This window comes from Hemitrygon akajei, chromosome 9, assembly GCF_048418815.1.
Source record: "Hemitrygon akajei chromosome 9, sHemAka1.3, whole genome shotgun sequence".
Lineage (NCBI taxonomy): Eukaryota > Metazoa > Chordata > Chondrichthyes > Myliobatiformes > Dasyatidae > Hemitrygon > Hemitrygon akajei.
In genome coordinates, this window is record NC_133132.1 from 114,220,162 (window position 1) to 114,240,383 (window position 20,222).

At 40.9% G+C, this 20,222-nt stretch overlaps 1 protein-coding gene across 3 annotated transcripts in view; it reads right to left on the reverse strand.

The window, feature by feature from the left end:
- pxdn (peroxidasin) overlaps window positions 1–20,222 on the reverse strand; it is a 257,963-nt gene that overhangs the window by 91,372 nt on the left and 146,369 nt on the right. The window contains exon 4 of one of the 3 annotated variants that reach the window (XM_073056798.1): window positions 8,642–8,713. The exons of the other annotated variants lie outside the window; for them this stretch is intronic. Coding sequence (XP_072912899.1) covers window positions 8,642–8,713 — 72 coding nt within the window. The remainder of the gene's footprint in view (window positions 1–8,641; window positions 8,714–20,222) is intronic. 3 annotated transcript variants of the gene reach the window in all.

Below are 20,222 nucleotides of genomic sequence, written 5' to 3' on the forward strand. Positions count from 1 at the left end.
TGTTCAAAAATGATTCTGCATGTATAAACTTTAAGATGGAAATAAGAACAACTAAGTAAAACTCAAGCAACACACGCAAAATGCTGGAGGAACACAACAGGCATGCAGCATCTAAGGAAAAAAAGTACAGTCAATATTTCGGGCCAAGATCTCATCTGTACTTTTCTCCCCCCATAGATGCTGCCTGGCCTGAGTTCCTCGAGCATTTTGTGTGTGTTGCTTAGATTTCCAGTATCTGCAGATTCTCTCTTGTTTATAACTGAAACTCAAAATTATTTTGCAGACATTTTCACTTTTGAGAGAAAAATAACGCTGCAACGAATATGATCTCTTTGTTTTACTTGCAATGCATTACATTAATGTTCACATTCCAAAAGACAAATATAAAATCCACAGCATTAGGGACGCTTCTTTAATTCATTTGATCTTGTTCTTCCTGTATTTTAACCTAACTGTTCTTATCTCTTCTTAGCACAGAAAATAATCCCTCAAGCAAAATCATCTGAAATTTTGCCCACTATTGTATGTTATTTCACAAACAATTTTCAACTATTTATTGAAGTTAAAGGAACTGATCCATTTGTTTTAGATGTGTGATAATTAGATAACAATCCAATGTTAATGATAATATAAACTGAGAATGAGATAACAAATTAAAAGTTGAAGTTAACTGCACATTCATTGCTGCCAAGTTTGAAGATTCTATCTACATCCGTACTTTTTATCTTTGCATGAATTTCAAAGGAATATTTTGCAAAGTAAAATTGGCACTGCAAAGGATTTACTATCAATATGGAACTCCCTGTTCCCCAAAATTGCTCAGGAAAGCAAACACAGTAGTTATGCCAGGAATGCAAGTATTGGGAGGCAATTGTCCCACCAGATGGTCAGGGCTCAGCCCATCCATTTAACACAAATCTGGCAATCCCAGCTCAGGAATCTACCAATGCACAGAGGCTGGAAACTCCAGTAACCCAAAAAAAATCTTTTTTTTTAATATATATATATATATAGATAGAAACTTTGTGGAAAAAAAGCATATCCATGAATTCTTGTTAAATTACAGATGATGAGTCCGGAGCTTAAAATAGAAAATTACAAATGGAACCAGAGGGGGAAAAAAATAAAAGAAATGAAATGTTGGTAACATTGGCAAATGTTGGTAGAAAAAAGTTGTCTGGAATGAAATTCTTCAGTTCTGTGGAGAAATTGCATAGGCTGTGTTTGTTTTGCTTATGGTGGATGAGGCTGAAGGGAGGTTGCTAGATGCTGGATGGGTACAAGATTATAATGGGTACAGGTGAGATAGTAATAAACCTTTCCTCTTGCAAGTCATGTTCTTAAGGTGAGCAGAAGGAGGTTTAAAGTGATCCGAGGAACAGTTTTTTTCCCACTTGGATGGCAGTTTCAGTCTGGAATGCACTGCACAAAAAGATGGAGGATAAGACTAGAAGATACAGGAGCAGAATTAGGCCATTCAGCCCATTAAGTCTGCTCTGCATTCTAGCATGGCTGATCCCAGATTCCACTCAACCCCATACACCTGCCTTCTTGCCATATCCTTTAAAGCCCTGAGGGAATTACCTATTTCCACCTTAAATATATCCACAGTCTCTGGCAAAGCATTCCACAGATTCTCTATTCTCTGGCTAAAATACAAATTCCTCCTTACCCCTGTTCTAAAGGTTGCCCCTCAGTTTTGAGGCTGCGCTCTCTAGTTCTGGATACCTCCACCAGAGGAAACATCTTCTCCACATCCACCCTACCTAGTCCTTTCAAAATTCAGTAGGTTTTAATGAGCTCCCCCCACATTCCTCTAAATTCCAGTGATTACAGGCCCAGAGCTGCCAAACACTCCTTGTATTAACCCCTTCATTCCTGGAATAATCCTCTAACTTCCCCTGGACTCTCTCCAATAACAACACATCCTTTCTAGAGACATGGGACACAAAGCTGTTAACGATACTCCAAGTGAGGCCTGACTAGTGTCTTTTAAAGCCTCAGCATTATCTCCGTGCTTTTATATTCTATTCCCCTTGAAATAAATGCCAACATTGCATTTGCCTTCTTTACCACAGACTCAACCAGTAAATTAACCTTCTGGCAGTCTTGCACGAGTACTCACTCCTAAGTCCCTCTGCACCCGATGTTTGAACCATCCACCCCCCATTTAAATTATAGTCTGCACTATTGTTGCTCTTACCAAAATGCATTATTGTGCATTTCCAACACTGCATTCCATCTGCTACATGTTTGTCCATTCTTCCAATTTATCCAAGTCCTGCTGCAATTGCACTGCTTCCTCAGCACTAGCTACCCCTCCACCTATCTTTTTATCATCCGCAAACTTTGCCAAAATGCTATCAATTCCATTATCCAAATTATCGATAAGCAATGTAAAAAGTAGCGGTCCCAATTCTGACCCCTGAGGAACGACCACTAGTCACTGGCAGCCCACCAGAAAAGGTTCCCTTTATTCCTACTCACTGCCTGCTGGCTGTAAGCTGTTCCCCTGTCCATGCCAGCATATTTCCTGTAACACTCTAGGATTTTATCTTGTTAAGCAGCCTCATGTGTGGCACCTTATCAAATACCTTCTGAAAATCAAGTAAATGTGATCCACCGCCTCTCCTTTGTCCACCCTGCTTGTTACTTCCTCAAAGAATTCTAACAGGTTTGTCTGGCAAGATTCCTTCTCACAGAAACCATGCTGACTTTGACTTATTTTATCATTAGTATCCTGTAACCTCATTTAATAATGGACTTCAACACTTTCCCACCCGCTGAGGTTAGGCCAACTAGCCCAATAATATCCTTTCTTCTGTCTTCTTCCCTTCTTAAAGAGTGGAGTGACAATTTCAAACTTCCAGTCCTCTGGGACCATGCCATAATCAAGTAATTCCTAAAAGATCATGACCAATCCTTCCGTTATTTCTTCAGGAACGTTTCTCAGGACTCTGCTATGTATCCATCTAGTCCAAATGATTTATCCACTTTAAGACTTTTGAGTTTACCTAGCACTTTCTCCTTTCCAATAGCAATGGTACTCACTCCTGCTCCCCGACACTTACAAACGTCTGGCTCACTGATAGTGTCTTCCACAGTGAAGTCTGATGCAAAGTAATCATTAAGTCCATCTGGTATTTCTTTGTCCCCCAATACTGCATCACCAGCATCATTTTCATGTGGTCCAATGTCAACACTTACCTCCATTTTACTCTTCATATAACTACAAAAAACTTCTGGTATCATGCTTTATATTATTGGCTAGATTGTCTAATATTTCATCTTTTCCTTTCTTATAGCTTTAATTGCCTTTTGTTGGATTTTAAAAGCTTCCCAATCATCCAACTTCCCACTCACTTTGCTATCTATATGCCCTTTCTTTAGTTTTTGTGCAGACCGTAACTTCGTCAGCCAGTTGTCTACCCCTGCCATTTGAGAACATCTTAGTACGTGGGACATATTTATCCTGCGCCTTGTGAATAATTCCCAGAAGCTTCAGCCACCTCTGCTCTGCCATCATCCCACCTCCCCCCCAAGTATCCCTCTCTAATGCACGTCTCTCATGCCTTTATTGCATTGTGATACTGATACATAAGAGTTACTTTTCTCCCTCTCAAATTGCAGTATGAATTCAATCATATCACTGCCTATTAATGGCTCCTTTACATTACGCTCCCTAATAAGATCTCAGTTTTTAAAACAAAGATAGCCTTTCCCCCAGTAGGCTCAAGCACAAGCCACTCTAAAAAGCCTTCTCATAGGTATTCAACAAATTCCCTGTCTCGTGATCCAATGTCAACCTGATTTTCCCAATCCCCTGGCATATTGAGGTCCTCCATTACAATTGTGTCATTACCCTTATTACATGCCTTTTCCTCCTCCCTTTGCAATCTCAACCCCACATCTTAGCTACGACTTGGAGACCGATATATGATTCCCATAACTGTCTTTTTTACCTTTCTGGTTTCTTAATGCTACCCACAAAAATTGAACATTCTCTGACCCCATGTCACCTCTCCCTAAGGATGTAATTCCGTCTCTTACCAGCTGAGCCACACCACCACCTCTGCCTCCCTGCCTGTCCTTTCGATACAACGTCTATACTTTGATGTTAAGCTCCCAACCATGGGCTTTTTTCAGGCATGACTCAGTGATGTCCACAATATAATACCGACCAATCTCCAATTGCCCCACAAGTTCATCCACCTCATTCCGAATGCTACGCACATTTAAATACAGTACCTTCAGTCCTGCATTCTTCACCCTTTTGAATTTTGGCTCTGTGGTACAATTTAACTTTTTGCTCTGTCTGCATTTGTACCCAATCATTGGCTTGTCCTTCCTTACATTCACATTACATCGATCATCTACTTGTAAACCGGCTGGCTCATCCTCAGCTCTATCATACTGGTTCCCATATCCTTGCCATATTAGTTTAAAATACACCCAACACCTCAAGTAAACCAGCCTGCAAGAATATTGGTTCCCTTCAGATTCAAGTACATTTAGTGCAGGTCACACCTGCCTCAGAAGAGTTCCTAATTATCCAGAAATCAGAATCCCTGCCCCCGCTCTAATTCTTCAGCCACGCATTTAGCTGCCACCTCATTTTATTTCTACCCTCGCTGCTGCATGGCACGGGGTGGGTGGGTGGGTGTGTGTGTGCGTGCATGGGGCCTCCATTGGTCGTGGTTGACCATGTGTAGGGCGTCGTGGAATTGTTGTCCACTGCGCTCTCCATTTAGCTCTCTGCTCCTCAAACTCGCCTTGCTCTAGGTGTTAGAGGTCCTGCTTCTCAGCTTCCTACCTAACTCCCTATATTCATTTTACAGGATCTCGTCCCTTTTTCTACCTATATCATTAGTACCAATATGTACCATGACTGCTGGCTGCTCACCCTCCCTTTTCAAGAGATCGTGAACACATTCAGAAACATCGCGGAGCCTGGCACCTGGGAGGCAAACTACCATCCATGTTTTATTTTTACACCCAAAGGATCGCCGATCTGTAACCCTGACTATAGAGTCACCTATTATACTGCTGCCATCCTCTTCAATTCCCTCCACTTTTGACCCATAGGGCCAGACTCAGTGCCAGAGGCACGGCCACTGTTGCTTCTCCCAGGTAGGTTCCTCCCTGATAACATTACTCAAAATGGATTATTTATTGTTGAGCGGGATGGCTACAGGGATGCTCTCCATTATCTGATGTCCTCTGTTTCCTCTCGTGACAGATACCCATTTATCTGTTTCCTGTAGCCTTGGGGTGACTACCTTCCTGCAGCTCACAATTTCACTTTCCCTAACAAGTCAAAGGTCATCAAGCTGCAGCTCCTGTTCCCTAATAAGGTCTCTAACACATCTCGATGCACGGTGCAGATGTGGCCATTGGGGAGGCTGGAAGTCTCCTGGAAATCCCATGGCTGACACCCAGAACGGGACACTGGCTCAGTGGACATATTCTCTCAGGAGTTAAATAAGAAAAAGAAATAAAGAATGAACTCACTTACTTACCTTGCCTCCACCTGTTCTCACTGAAGTCTTACGACTGACTTAGACTACTCTCATGATGACGCTCTGCTTGGCGAAAGCCCTCTTTCATCGACTGGGTTTTTAAAGCTCTTTGCTGGACCTGCGCAGGAACACTTCTTTTGCACCTGCGCATTTACCCAATCAATGACTCCCATTGAGAAAACTTCCTGCTTTTTAAAGCTCTTTGCCAGACCTGCGTGAGAACGCTTCTGTTGCACATCTCCAAGGTGTGGAAGACTAGGTTCCAAGTGTTGGTAAACAGGACTTGTATACACAGATACATGGTAGACATTTTGTCCTGAAAGGCTTGTTCCTCTGCTGCATGACTCTATGACTCTCATCTAATAACATTCATCTCAGATTAACAAGGAGGAATGGAGACAGGCTAACCCCTAGAGACATCAAATGGAGCTGTGGTTGAGAGGGTGAACAGCTTTAAGTTCCTCAGCATAAACATCACCAAGGATCTCATGTGGCCTGTACATACTGGCTGTGTGGTGAAAAAGGCACAACAGCGCCTCTTTCACCTCAGATGGTTGAAGACGTTTGGTATGGCTCCCCAAATTCTAAGAACTTTCTATAGGGGCACAATTCAGAGCATCCTGACTGGCTGCATCACTGCCTAGTATGGGAACTGCACTTCCCTCAATAGCAGGACTCTGCAGAGAGTGGTGCGGACAGCCCAGTGCATCTGTAGATGTGAACTTCCCACTATTCAGGACATTTGCAAAGGCAGGTGTGTAAAATGGGCCTGTCGGATCATTGGGGACCCGAGTCAGTTCAACCACTAACTGTTCCAGTTGCTACCATCCAGGAAATGGTACCACAGCAAAAAAGTCAGGACCAACAGTTTTCAGGACAGCTTCTTCCACCAGGCCATCAGACTGCTTAATTCATGCTGACACAATTGTATTTCTAAGCTATATTGACAATCCTGTTGTACATAATATTTATTATAAATTACTATAATTGCACATTTGAACAGAGATGTAACAAAGATTCTTACTCATGTATATGAAGGATGTAAGTAATAAAGTCAATTCAATTATCACTCACCCTCTCCTAGCTGGCAGCCACATCAATTGGCTCTTGGTCTCCACTCTACCACATACAGGTCTTTGCTTCTTTTGACCTTAAGCAAGAACTCCCATTATAGACAGACTGTCACCCCTACATTGTGGAAGGGTGTCGGGGATTCCAGCAAAGACTCCGGCCCTGAAAACTAACCCTCAGGAACCGCAGAGTTCCCCAGTAATTTGTGCATGCTACTAAAGGCCTAAATGCTGTTTATTTAGATAATATACTACTTTTGAAGGCTTTTGTTGCAATCTGAGCAACTGCGGAATGCTGAAAGGCCCACAGTTTTATGCAGCTCATTCAGTCTGACATTGTGTTTATCTTTAGTGTTTCGTAAAGGCTTCGGCATTCTGTTTAAGTTTCTGGAAACTTTCACTGTGCCAATAACAACACTGACAGCAATTACAAACTTCAGCTCATGCATTCCAGTTACTTCCAAGTTCGGCCATGTCTCAGGCTCATGGGTACAAAGCTTTCCCTAATAACAAAGTGCCTGTAGTGAGTAGCCATCTGCATTACACACACACAAATAGCAGGTGCCTTTGAAACTCATCTTGTTTTGTTCAAAGCGAGCTAATAACTAATCATTTATGCCATAGTGATGAATAGTCGTGAACGGAAAATAGATGCCACTTTGAGCTACAGCCGGAATGAGCTAATGCCATCACCCAAGTGTAGTTGTGCAAAGCGGTACCACAGTTGTATACATATATGTAACACAAGTTATAATTGGCAACTCTGTTATTACATCAGCCAGAGTTTTAGATTCATTCAGCTGAGATGTGGTTAATTTTTGCAATGACAAATACTGAAAATATATCCTGTTCAGAGAGAAGCTGCAGTAGACTCAAAACCAGAGGCCACCCCTACGGTCACTCAATTCTCCTTCAACTGAAAGCCATGAATCCATTAATAGAAAATACTGTAGGTAACTACTGTAAATGCATTCCATTGTGGAACTGAATTTAGGGTGTAGTCCTCTTTATCTATTCATTACACTTTTACTAAATTAACATGTTTCTGATTCTTTCCCTTGTTCATATGATAATTGGTGTCAATTTCAACCACCATTCCTGATAACTTAACCAACTCGATTAGCTTACCACATAAATTCAATGAAAGTATATTGAAACTTACCTGATTCAAAAAAAATGTATATTCCTGCTGCATGTCAACTATTGAGTGTCTGAATCAATTTGTCTTTAGTCAGTAACTCTAAATTGCTGGCTTGGCTTTGATGAGGTATGGCATGAATACTTAGACCAAATGCCTCAAACTAAGTAGCATAATAATAGAATTATGTTACCTCTGAAGCACATGAGACGAGTTTCAATTTAAATTGTGTACTTAAATATAAAATAAAGATGCAGCAGAATAAAAAACAATTTGGGTATAAACTCTTAATTATAAAGCAGCATGGGGAAGAGGAAAAACAGATCAACACTACAACGTAATAGCTATTTGATAAATTTAATTCCTCACAGTAGTGCATGTTTTAGCTTATGTAAACAAAATGCCATAAATCACATTTGTTAAATAATTAAAAATTGCATGGTTTAATGTATATGCAAAATCCTGAATTATTGGGTTGAAGCTATTAAAATTTTACAAGCTTGGTAGAAAGTTGCATAAATTGTTTCTTTAGGAAAAGTAATAATTAATGCAAAATATATTCCAATATATGGAGTCAACTGAACATCTAATTTTTGACAAGAGCTAAGCATTTAAACAATGTTTAAATGATAATGTTTTCTCAGCAATAAGTACATTTAGACGATTAAACAATGCACTGAACAGTACTGCTGAACATACACAACAGAAAACTACTGATTGCCCAGGCCTGCCTTCAGCCACATTTCCCACTTTCCTTTAATGGTGAATTGTTCACTTATGACATGCAAAGCATGCAAGCGTTCTCCAGACAACTAGCCAAAGAAACTTTACTGGCAAGCTGAGAAAATAGCCAAGCATCAGACACCAGATATACAATAAAACAGCAATGGAACACGAATAGCAAAGGCACTTACAGTTGTTCTAGAGAGACAAGTCCCTTAAATGCTTGCCTGTCAAGTGATTGGATTTCATTCTTGTACAAATAGCTGAAACAAGAAATAATCAGTAGTATTAGTGACTAGCCACCTAAAGCACTGAACAGGTATTTTGGGCATCTAAGCAGATGTTGTCTGTTGTTGGGTATGCCAAAGATTATATTTTAATAGCCATATAAACAGGTGTTGAAATTTATACAAAAACAATTAGCTTCAAATAAATTAAATTCAAAACTTCAGACAGTGGCCTCCAATCTGATTATGATATTCAACCAAGTAGATTAGAAGGCAAGTCTTTAAATGATGAAATTCTTTGAGAAGTGACTTAAAATGCAGGAAATATGTAAGGCAGGCAGCAACTGGTGAAAAAAATGAAATAAAAAGAATGGAGTAGGAATAAGCTATATGGCCCTAAACTTCCATCATTCAAAAAGATGGAGGAGGATATCTTACATCAACTCAAATTTCTCTCTGTTTTCATATTCTTTGATTCATCATGACAAAACAGTATTGAGTATATAGAAGAAGTAACTGGGGTTCCATGGAGAGTATTCTAATAATTCATAGCACATTTCACATTCTCTCATCTCCTTAATCAAGTATCATGACCCTTTGCTCTAGAAGCAGTGGGAAAAATACCAAGTAGCTGAATTTCACCATTTTTAGAGCTCAAAAACCAGGCTGGGTTGAGCATTAACAAGCAATCTGGTTCCTTGGGTTGTTCCTCCCTTCTCCCCAACTACACCACTTCAAAAACTTGGAAAGTTGGTTTACAAAAAACATTAGGGTGGTTTACACAGAGAAACACCTGTTAAACAGGAACCGTGTGTTCACGCATGAAGCTTCACTGCAATTTTGTTACCTTCCGCAACACACTAGTATTAAGGTGGATAAGACCATAAGACATGGGAGCAGAATTAGGTCATTTGGCCTATCAAATCAGCTCCTCCAGTCAATCAGGCTGATCCTTCTTTCCCTCCTCAGCCCTAATCCCTAGCCCTCTCCGTTTGATGCTGTGTCCAATCAAGAACCTATCAAGTTCAGCCTTAAATACACCCAACAACCTGGCCTCCACAGCTGCCTGTGGGAACAAATTTCACAAATTAACCACCACCTGGTTAAAGAAATTTCTCTGCATTTGTTTTAAATGGACTTCCCACTATCCTGAGGCTCTGCCCTCTTGTCCTAGAGTCTTCCCACCAAGGGAAACATTCTTTCCACATATACTCTGTCTAGACCTCTCAACATTTGAAAGATTTCAATGAGATTCCCCTCTCATCCTTCTAAATTCCAGCAAGTACAGACCCAGAGCCATCAAACATCCCTCGTATGAGAACCCTTTCATTCTTGGAATTATCCTTGTAAACCTCATCTCAACCCTCTTCAATGCCAGCACATCTTTTCTTAGATGTGGAGTCTGAAACTGTTCACAATACTCAAGCTTCAGCCTCACATCCTTGCTTTTGTATTCTAGACCTTTTGAAATGAATACCAACGTTACATTTGCCTTCCTTACCATTGACCCTTCCTACAAGTTAACCTTTAGGGTGTTCTGTACAAGGACTTCCAAGTCCCTTTGCAGCTTAGATTTTTGGATTTTCTCCCCGTTTAGAAAATACTTATTTATTTTCATTTCAAGACTTTATTTCTTCTGACCATGCATTTTCCAACATTGTATTTCATTTGCCACTTTTTTGGCCATTCTCCTAATCTATCTAAGTCCTTCTGCAGCCTACCAGTTTCCTCAATCCTACCTGCCCCTCCATCAATCTTCATACTATCTGCAAACTTGACAACAAAGCCATCTACTCCATCATTTAAAACATTGATATACAGCAGGCAAGGAAGCAGGCTCAAAACCAACCCCTGTGGAACACCACTAGTCACTGGCAGCCAACCAGAAAAGCTTCCCTTTATTCCCACTTGCTGTCTCCTACCAATCAGACAAAGTTCCTCATGAAGGCTTATCTGGAAGATTAAGATGCACGGGGTTTGTGCCGAATTGGCTGTATGGATTCAGAACTGGCATACGCATAGACAACCAGAGGGCAGGGGTTGAAGGGACTTATTCTAGCTGGAGGTCTGTAATTAGTGGTGTTCTGTAGGGATCTGTGCTGGGACCTCTGCTGTTTGTGTCGTGCATACGTGACCTGGATGAAAACGTAGATGGGTGGTTTGCGGATGATACCAAGATTGGTGGAGTTGTGGATAGTGTAGAAGACTGGCAAAGAAAACAGCATAATATTGCTCAGTTACAGAAGCCGGCAGAGAACTGTCAGATGGAGCTTAACCCAGATTAATGTGAGGTGTTCCACCTTGAGACGGCAATTGAAAGGAGACAGTACGCCGTTAAGGACAAGATTCTCACAGTGTTGCAGAGCAGAGAGATCTTGGAATACAAGTTCAGAGCTTCTTGAAAGTGGCTGCACATGTCAAAAAGGTGGTTAAGGCAGCTTAAGGAAATGTTGCAACTATATTAAAACTCATTAGGCCACACCTGGAGTATTGCATACAGTTCTGGTTGCCCCACTACACTATAGGAAGGATGTTGAGGCTCTGGAGAGGGTGCAGAAGAGGTTTATCAGGATGCTGCCTAGTTTAGAGGGCATGTGCTATCATGAGAGGCTAAGTAAATTTAGGTTGTTTTCTCTGGAGACTACGGGGAGATCTGATAGAGGTTTATGAGAGGCATATGTAGAATAGACCGAGAGTATTTGTTTTCCAGGTTGAAATGTTTACTACCAGAGGGCATACACTGAAGGTGAGGGGGGCAAGTTCAAGGGGGATGTGAGAGGAAAGTTCTGTTTTAAACTCAGAGTTGTAGATGCCATGAGTGCGCTGCCTTGTACGTTGGTAGAGGCAAGCACACTAGGGGCTTTTAAGAGACATTTGGACAGGCACGTAGATGTATGGAAGATGGAAGGTTGTAGGAGGGAGGGATAGTATTGGGTGTTTTTCATTTGCTTTTTAGTTGGTTTAGCACAAGATTGTGGACCGAATAGCTTGTGCCTGTGCTGTACTGTTCTACGTTCGACTTCATTGGACTCTATTGTAATGCTGCCTGAAAGACATTTGAAAACTTCAGAAGAACAATGCACATTTTGATTACCACAAAGGAGACCGAGGTAGTAGTGACAAGAAGGACAACTGAGCAGTTTCAAAGACCTAATGGAAATACATGCCAGGGAGCTGCAGCAGGAAGTGCTTCATGCAGAGATTCCACTTCCAAATGAAATATCATTCATCAGAAAATAAAGCAAGCCATTAAAGCAACGGAGCAGGGAATCATTTAGTCAAGTGTTACATTTAATTCTACTGGACTGTGAAGCTGCATGCAAGGGCAATTCATGTGTCATTTGGGCTCTGAGATGCCCTTATATTGCATATTACCAACACCTGACTTTTTCTGATAGTCTCCTCCCTGTATCCAGTTTGAGCCCTGATGTGCTGGAATTTTTGCTGCTTTAGTGATATAGATTGTGCAGCAAGCATGAAAAAGTCTATGCCAGATGGCCCTATACCAATAAGAGTCAACAGTACCTCGGTATGAGGAGCCAGGGTAGCGCAGGATACGCTTGGACCCCCAGTAACCATTCAACTTGGGCAGAGCCTGAAGCTGAAAACTTCCGCACTCTGGACTCACTTAGGATGAAGGAATCATGTAAACTCTCTAGAAATAGGACATTTCCAAGGATTAAAACACCTCTCATGATACAGAGCCTCAATTATGAAAGGTGCCCTTGGAAAGTGTTAGCTTTCAATGTTCAGCAGAAGGATTCAGAAAGGATCCAAGACTTAAAATAAAGTAAACTCTGGGATCTGTCTATGAATATCCATAACCTTTGCAGTAGCAATATTTACTAGTCTTTCACTTATTAAAAGGCAAACTACAAATGCTTCAGTTAACATCAATTTCCAGCAGTCTATGCTCTATTATCAGGTTCATTCAACAGCAGAACAAAACCACGTTCCTCAGCGATCAAGCTACAAACACAGTACATCACATATAGCACAATATTAACAGATGATAAAAATTATTCTGCAGATAGTAAATTGACTAATATGTCAATTTGAACAATATATTCCTTTGGAAAACAAAGCATTATTTTTCCAGTCTATTCTGATGTTATGATTATCTAAGCCTCTGACAGATGGAAGGCTAGCTGCATGTGCCAGACTGATAGCATAAATATGTAAAACAAAGGTGGAGATGGGATATGGTGATGTAGTAAAATAAACCAGTTGCTACCATCTTCACTGATGCTTCAATACAACTCTCTGAAATAAAGTCAGCTCTGGGATCTATCTATGAATATCCATAACCTTTGCAGTAGCAATATTTATACTAGCCTTTCACTTACTAAAAGGCAAACTACACATGCTTCAGTCAACATCAATTTCCAGCACTCTGCCCTATTATCAGGTTCAAGTTCATTGCCAGTGAACTGTGCCCATGTCTACAGTTAAACAAAACTGCATTCCTCAGTGATCAAAGCACCATCTTCACTTATGTTTTTTTTATAGGTACTAGTACAGGTGAGGGTAAAAATTCCACAATAGAACTTATTTGCAGTTATTGATTCACATCAGACAAATGATAAAATTGTTAAACCATGCAAGTCATATCAGCAAAAAAAGGGAACTTATTAAAAATATACGGAGATAAAATTCCAAACAGAAAGGAACATGGCCTATAGACTAATACAACACATTTGAAATCTATTTACAAGGATGTAACAGTCTAGAGTCTGCATGATAGAAATGGTCATTCCAACCTACTTTAAAATACAGTGGATTCCAGTTAAAGGGGAAACATCACGACCAGTACATTTTTGTTCAAATTGCTGCCCCAATTAGCTGAAGTTTCGCAAAAATAGTTAAAAAAGTATAAAAAAGACAAACTACCATTTAACTAAGTAACAAATTATGTATTTAAATAGAATACAGAACAAAGTAGAGAGCTACCAATAGATCCTAATGGGAAATAACAGAGGAAGAGCTTGTGTTCTTCTGGGTAACTGTAAATGAATAAAGTTAGTGCAGACACCTAGCACAGGTAATGAACTGCCTTCATTGCCTTCCTGCATGAAGTAATGTTGAAATCCAACAATAATATTCCTGGCATCCTGTGTAGTCACTAGCCTAAGTTCAGATGTGTCATCTTCATTACTTTCCATGTCTTCATATTTCCCGCCTTGATGTTTTGATTCAATGCTTTCGGCGACTGCATCTTCCAAATCTTAATTTTCATTGTTACTTTCACTTAGATTGTTGATACCTTCAAATTTTTTGCAGTTCCTAACATGAAGAAGTCAAATTGTTTATTTTTCACTCCTGGCCATTTCTGACATCTCCATGCCTGAATAGTTGAAACTGCAGAGAGCAAAAATAGTTCTGAATTATCTTACTGATTATTTCTCACCAACCATAAGTGATAAACCATACACCCTGTAAAAGGTTAACCCTTGCACTTACCTCCTTGGCTGTTGAAGATGTCAGTAGATTTTCTTCAATTACTTTGTGAATGTAGTTCACCAACTTTCCACGGAACAATGTCTTTAAATTTTATGATTCCCATATCCATTGGCTGCACCAAGTAGGTTGTACTGGCAGACAAAAATTCTACTTGGATGTTTCTCACATATTCTAAATTAGGATGTGCTGCACAATTGTCAACAAGCAAAAAAACTTCTGTTAATATCTGCTGTAGCTCAATATCCCAAATCATCAGCCATTTCTTGAAAAAAAAAAATTTGGAAGTCATCCATGCATTCTTATCGGCATAGTACATGATTGGTGAACTATTCATTCTTAGCTCCTTAAGGCATCAAGGCTAAATGCTTTTCCTAATAAGCAACAATTTCTTTTTATTAGTTCCTGACATATTTGAACAACACAATTCTGTGATCCATTGCTTTCTTTGAACCTGATCGTGTTGCATGATTATAGCAAAGGAACCATCCTGCAGTGGCGTGATAAAAATGACCTATTTCATCAGCACTATAGGTATCATCTGCACAAATCGTTTGAAGCCATTTGGAGAGCTTTGGAGATTTCCACGTTTCTGCACTTGGAGCATCAGCACCACCCTTCGCACCATGTACTTTCTTGAAATAAATGAGGTGCCTATATTACCATTGATACAACCATACATTGCTTTAAAATTTTCATGACTCAGCTTTTCTAATAGAAGAGAGGGGTGTCTTAAGGCTGTGTCCTCTGGTCCTGAACTCTCCCACCATAGTAAACATCATAGAAACATAGAAAACCTACAGCACAATACAGGCCTTTCGGCCTACAATGCTGTGCCAAACATGTACTTACTTTAGAAATTACCTAGGGTTACCCATAGCCCTCTATTTTTCTAAGCTCCATGTACCCAAGAGTCTCTCTAAAGACCCTATTATATCCACTTCCACCCCCGTTGCCGGCAGCCCATCCACTCCCTGTGTAAAAATCGTACCCCTGACATCTCCTCTGTACTCATTTCCAAGCACCTTAAAACTGTGCCCTCTCGTGTTAGCCATTTCAGTCCTGGGAAATAGCTTCTGACTATCCACACAATTATCCTCTCCACATCCACTTCATCGAGGCCTTTCAACATTCACTAAGTTTCAATTAGGTTACCTCTTGTTCTTCTGAATTCCAGTGAGCACAGTCCCACACACATCATTTATATAACAAGCCTTTCAATCCCAGAATAATTTTCGTGAACCTCCTTTGAACCCTCCCCAATGTAAGCACGTCCTTTCTTAGGTAAGGGGGACCACTTAGGTAAAGGGACCAAAATGAGGCCTCAGCAGTGGTTTATAAAGCCTTAATATCACATCCTTGCTTTATATTCCAGTCCTCTTGAACTGAATGCTAACATCGCATTTGCTTTCCTCACCACCGACTCAACCTGCAAATGAACCTTCAGGGAATCCTGAACAAAGATTCCCAGGTCCCTTTGCACATCCAATTTTTGAATTTTCTCTCCATTTGGAAAATAGTCTACCCTTTTTATTTCTTTTACCAAAGTGCATGACCATACACTTCCCGATATTGTATTCCATCTGCCACTTCTTTGCCCATTCTCCTATTCTGTCTGAGTATTTCTTGTAGCTTCTCTACTTCCTGAAAACTATCCACCCCTCCACCTATCTTCGGATTGTCCACAAATTTTACAACAAAGCCATCAATTCCATCATCCAAGGCAATGACAGAAAATAACATAAATGAAGCAATCCCAACAAGGACCCCTGTGGAACAGCCTATTGTAGAAAAGGCTTCCTTTATTCCCACTCTTTCTCTACCAACTGGCCACTGCTTTATCCATGCTAGTATCTTCCCGGTAATATCATGGGCTCCTAGCTTGTTAGACAGCCTCATGTGTGGCACCTTGTCAAAGGCCTTCTGAAAATCCAAGTGAACAATATCCACTGGATTCTCCTTTGCTGGAGAAACTCAGCAGGCCAAGCAGCATCTATGGAAAGACATAGTCAATGTTTTGAGCCAAGACTGTTGACTGTACCTTTTTCTATAGATGCTGCCTGGCCTGCTGAGTTCCTCCAGCAGTGTGTCTGTGGCTCGGCTTTCCATCATCTGCACATTTTCTCGTTTGTGATTGGGTTACTGATTCTCCTTTGTCTGCTTGTTATTTTGTTGAAAGAATTCCAACAGATTCGTCAGGCAAGATTCTCACTTCAGTAAACTAATTTTGACTACGGCCTATTTTATCACGTGCCACCAAGTAGCCTGAGACCTCATCCTTAACAATTGAGTCCTACATCTTCCCAACCATTGATGTGAGACTAACTGATCTATAATTTTTACTTCTGTCTTTCTCCCTTCTTGAAGAGTAGAGTGACATTTACAATTTTACGGTCTTCTGGAACTGTTCCATAATCCAGTGATTCCTGAAAGATCATTACTAATGCCTCCACAATCTCTTCAGCCTCCTCTCTTAGAACTCTAGAGCGAACACCATCTGGTCCAGGTGACTTTCTACTTCCAGTTTCCCAAGCATCTTCTGCCTAGTAATTGCAACTTCACACATATTTTGCCTCCTGACACTCTCGAGCTTGCAGTATACTGCTAGTGTGTTCCACAGTGACTGATGCAAAATACTTATTCAGTTTTTGCCAGCTCCTTTCTCATGCCTCTAATTCCCTTTACTCCTCTCCACAGCAATACTGATACATCTGACTTTAGCTTTTCCTTCTTAAATTTCTATCATATTATGATCACATTCCTTGCAGTGTTCTTTTACCTTAAAGTCTCTAATCAATTCCGGATTATTGCACAACACCCAATCAAAAATAGCTGATCTCCTAGTGGGCTCAAGCATAAACTGCTCTTATAAAGCCCTCTCATTGGCGTTATAGAAACTCCCCCTCTTGGGATTCAGCACCAATCTGATTTTCCCAATCAACCTGCATATTGAGATCCCCCATGACTATTGTAACATTGCCCTTTTGACAGGCATTTTCTATCTCCTATTGTAATTTGTAGACCACATCCTTACTATTGTTTGGGAGTCTGTATACAACTCCCATTAGGGTCTGCTTACCCTTGCAGTTCCTTAGCTCTATCCACAATGAATCAAAACTTTCTGACCCTTTGTCATTTCTTTCGAATCATCTGATTTAATTTTATTTTACCAACAGAGCCACACCACCCCCTCTGCCTACTTACCCATCTTTTCCATACAATGTATTTCCTTGGACATTAAGCTTCCAGCCATAATCTTTCAGCCATGATTCAGTGATGCCCACAGCATCATACATGTCAATCTGTAACTGTCCAATATTCAGTAGTCTTATTCTGTATATTGCACACATTCAAATACAATATATTCACTTCTGCATTCAACCTTTTCGATTTTGTCCACTTCTGCATTGCAACTCATCCTGCTGACTGAAATTTTGCCCTATCATCAGCCTCTCCTTACTAGGAGTGTCGTTACACATGGCCTCTGCTTGTAAACCAACTACCTCATCCTCAGCACTATCACTCCTATCACTATCTAATTTCCCTTACCAAATTAGTTTAAATCCTTCTGAACAGCTCTAGAAAACTTGCCTGCAAGGATATTGGTCCCTCTCTGATTCAGGTGTAACCTGTCCCTTCTGTACAAGTCATACATTCCCCAGTGATCCATAAATCTCAACCCTTGCCCCTTGCACCAGTTCCTCAGCCACATTCACCTGCCAAATCATCCTATTCTTACCCTCAATGGCACATGGCACTGGCAGCAATCCAGAGATTACTACCCTGGAGGTCTTGTTTCTCAGCTTTCTACCTAGCTCCCCAAAATTTCTCTTCAGGACCTCCTTAGCTTTTCTAGCTATGTTGTTGATGCCGAAATGCACCAAGACTTTTGTCTACTCTCCCTACCCCTTGAGAATGCCACAGACCCAATCTGAGCCATCCCTGACCCTGGCACCTGGGAGACAATGTACCATCCAGGTGTCTATTGCATCCACAGATTCTCGTATCTGTCCTCTATCGAATCTCCTACCATCACTGCAGTTCTCTTCATCTCTCTGCTCTCAGAGCCACAGCACTGGACAGCCACTCAGTGGCTGGTCGCAGTTCTACTCCAGCAATGATATTCAACATTGATGTTCTGAGTTTTCTCCCTCCTCTTCTCCTGTTTCTTCTTCCTCCCCAGACATTCACTCCTTCCTTCTCTAAGGTCTATTTCTCCATTTCCTTGTGTTCTTTGTAAAAAAAAATGCAACATCAAATTTAGTCAGGGAGATCTGGGTCTTGAACAGAAGATTTAGAAATTTAACTATGAATGGATGGGAAATGTGTAGGCAGTGCTGTACATCACAGCAGCTTCTGACCATTTGGAGGCTCTTTACCTCCAGCTGTGGAGAGAGCCCTGTAGCAGCAAAGTAACAGGCTTCCCAAAGTTCAGCAGCTCTTTGAGCTTTTATTTCAAAGAGCACTGTTTTCAGAGATTTCACTGCTCTTTGGTTGGCTGCACAAGTTACCAATGCTACCATTAACCCTGCTCATAGCACAAGGTCATAGATGGCTGAAGCAAGTGTTATCAAATACCTTTCACTTTAAAAGTCTACTGGAAAGAGTATATTGCTTGCCCTCACTGAGTAAATACTGCATCCATAGAACCTTTCTACTCCCACAAGTTGGGAAATGCCTCCAAATCTTTTAAAGTGCATCACATATAAATAAAACACAAAGTGGTTTGTGACTGCTTGTGCTAAGTGTAGAATTGCGCTGTTCAGTTCTACTACTACATAAACAGAATGCAAATTAGACCAGTTACAATATTGAGCGTTTAATAGAGGTGGTCAGAGATGATCTTAAATGCTCTGTCAGCTTTCTGCAATCCCAGCGACAACCAAAACCAACTCTCTACTTTCAGTATTTTCTTCCATGACAGTGTACAGGTGGCCATGTTACTATTAACACTCAATGCACCCAGTTGTGGGCCAACATTGGAGCAGGGAGAAAGTTCATCTGGGTAGGGAAATCCTCTTCTCCAAATAAGCTGTGCAGCTGGATGATATCAGCAAGAGGTGGCTAAAGGTGACAGATAATCATTATATGGCAGCAACAAAACAAAAATGTACACTCGGTTGGACTTCCTCAGGAAAACAGAATAATACCAAGAGGTCCAAAGATTTGAATTTACTCAGAAGGAAAGAGTCTAAGGAAGTGAGGCAAAGAGGCATCAACTTCATGGACCCTGTACAGATAACAGAAAAGATGGTATTTGCTAACCTGAGGCAAACCATGATGGATAAATCCCCAGGGTCTGACAAGATGTTCCCTCGGACCCCACGTGTGGCAAGTGCAGAAATTACCAGGACCCGAGCAGAGATATTGAATCATCCTTAGCAACAGGAGAGGTACCAGAGGATTGGAAGATAGCCAGTGTTGTTCTTTTAAAAAAGGCTCTAAACATAAACCAGACTGGTGAGTCTGACATCAGTTGTGGGAAAGTTATTGGAAGATATGCTAAGGGACCAGATATAAGTATTTGAATAGACATAGACTGATTAACGATAGTCAGCATTGCTTCAAACATAGTAGGCCATGTCTAACCAATGTTATACAGTCTTTTGAGGAAGTTACCAGGAAAGTAGATGAAGGAAAGACAGTGGATGTTATCTACATGGATTTTACTAAGGCATTTGACAAGGTCCCGTATGGGAGGCTGGTCAAGAAGGTTCAGTTGTTCAGCATTCAGGATGAGACAGTAAATTGGATTAGACGTTGGCTTTGTGGGCAATGCCAAACAGTGGTAATTGATGGTTGCCTCTCTGACTGGAGGCCTGTGACTAGTGGAGTGCCGCAGCGATCAGTGCCACGTTCTTTGTTGTTAGTCACCCATATCAGCGATCTGGATGATAACGTGGTTAACTGGAATAGCAAATTTGCTGATGACATCAAGATTGTGGGTGTAGTGGACAGTGAGAAAGACTGTCATGACCCATGGAGGGATTTGCATCTGCTGGAAAAATGGGCTGGAAAATGGCAGATGGAATTTAATGCAGATAAGTGAGAGGTACTGCACTTTGGTAGGGCATGAAGGAGTGTGGTA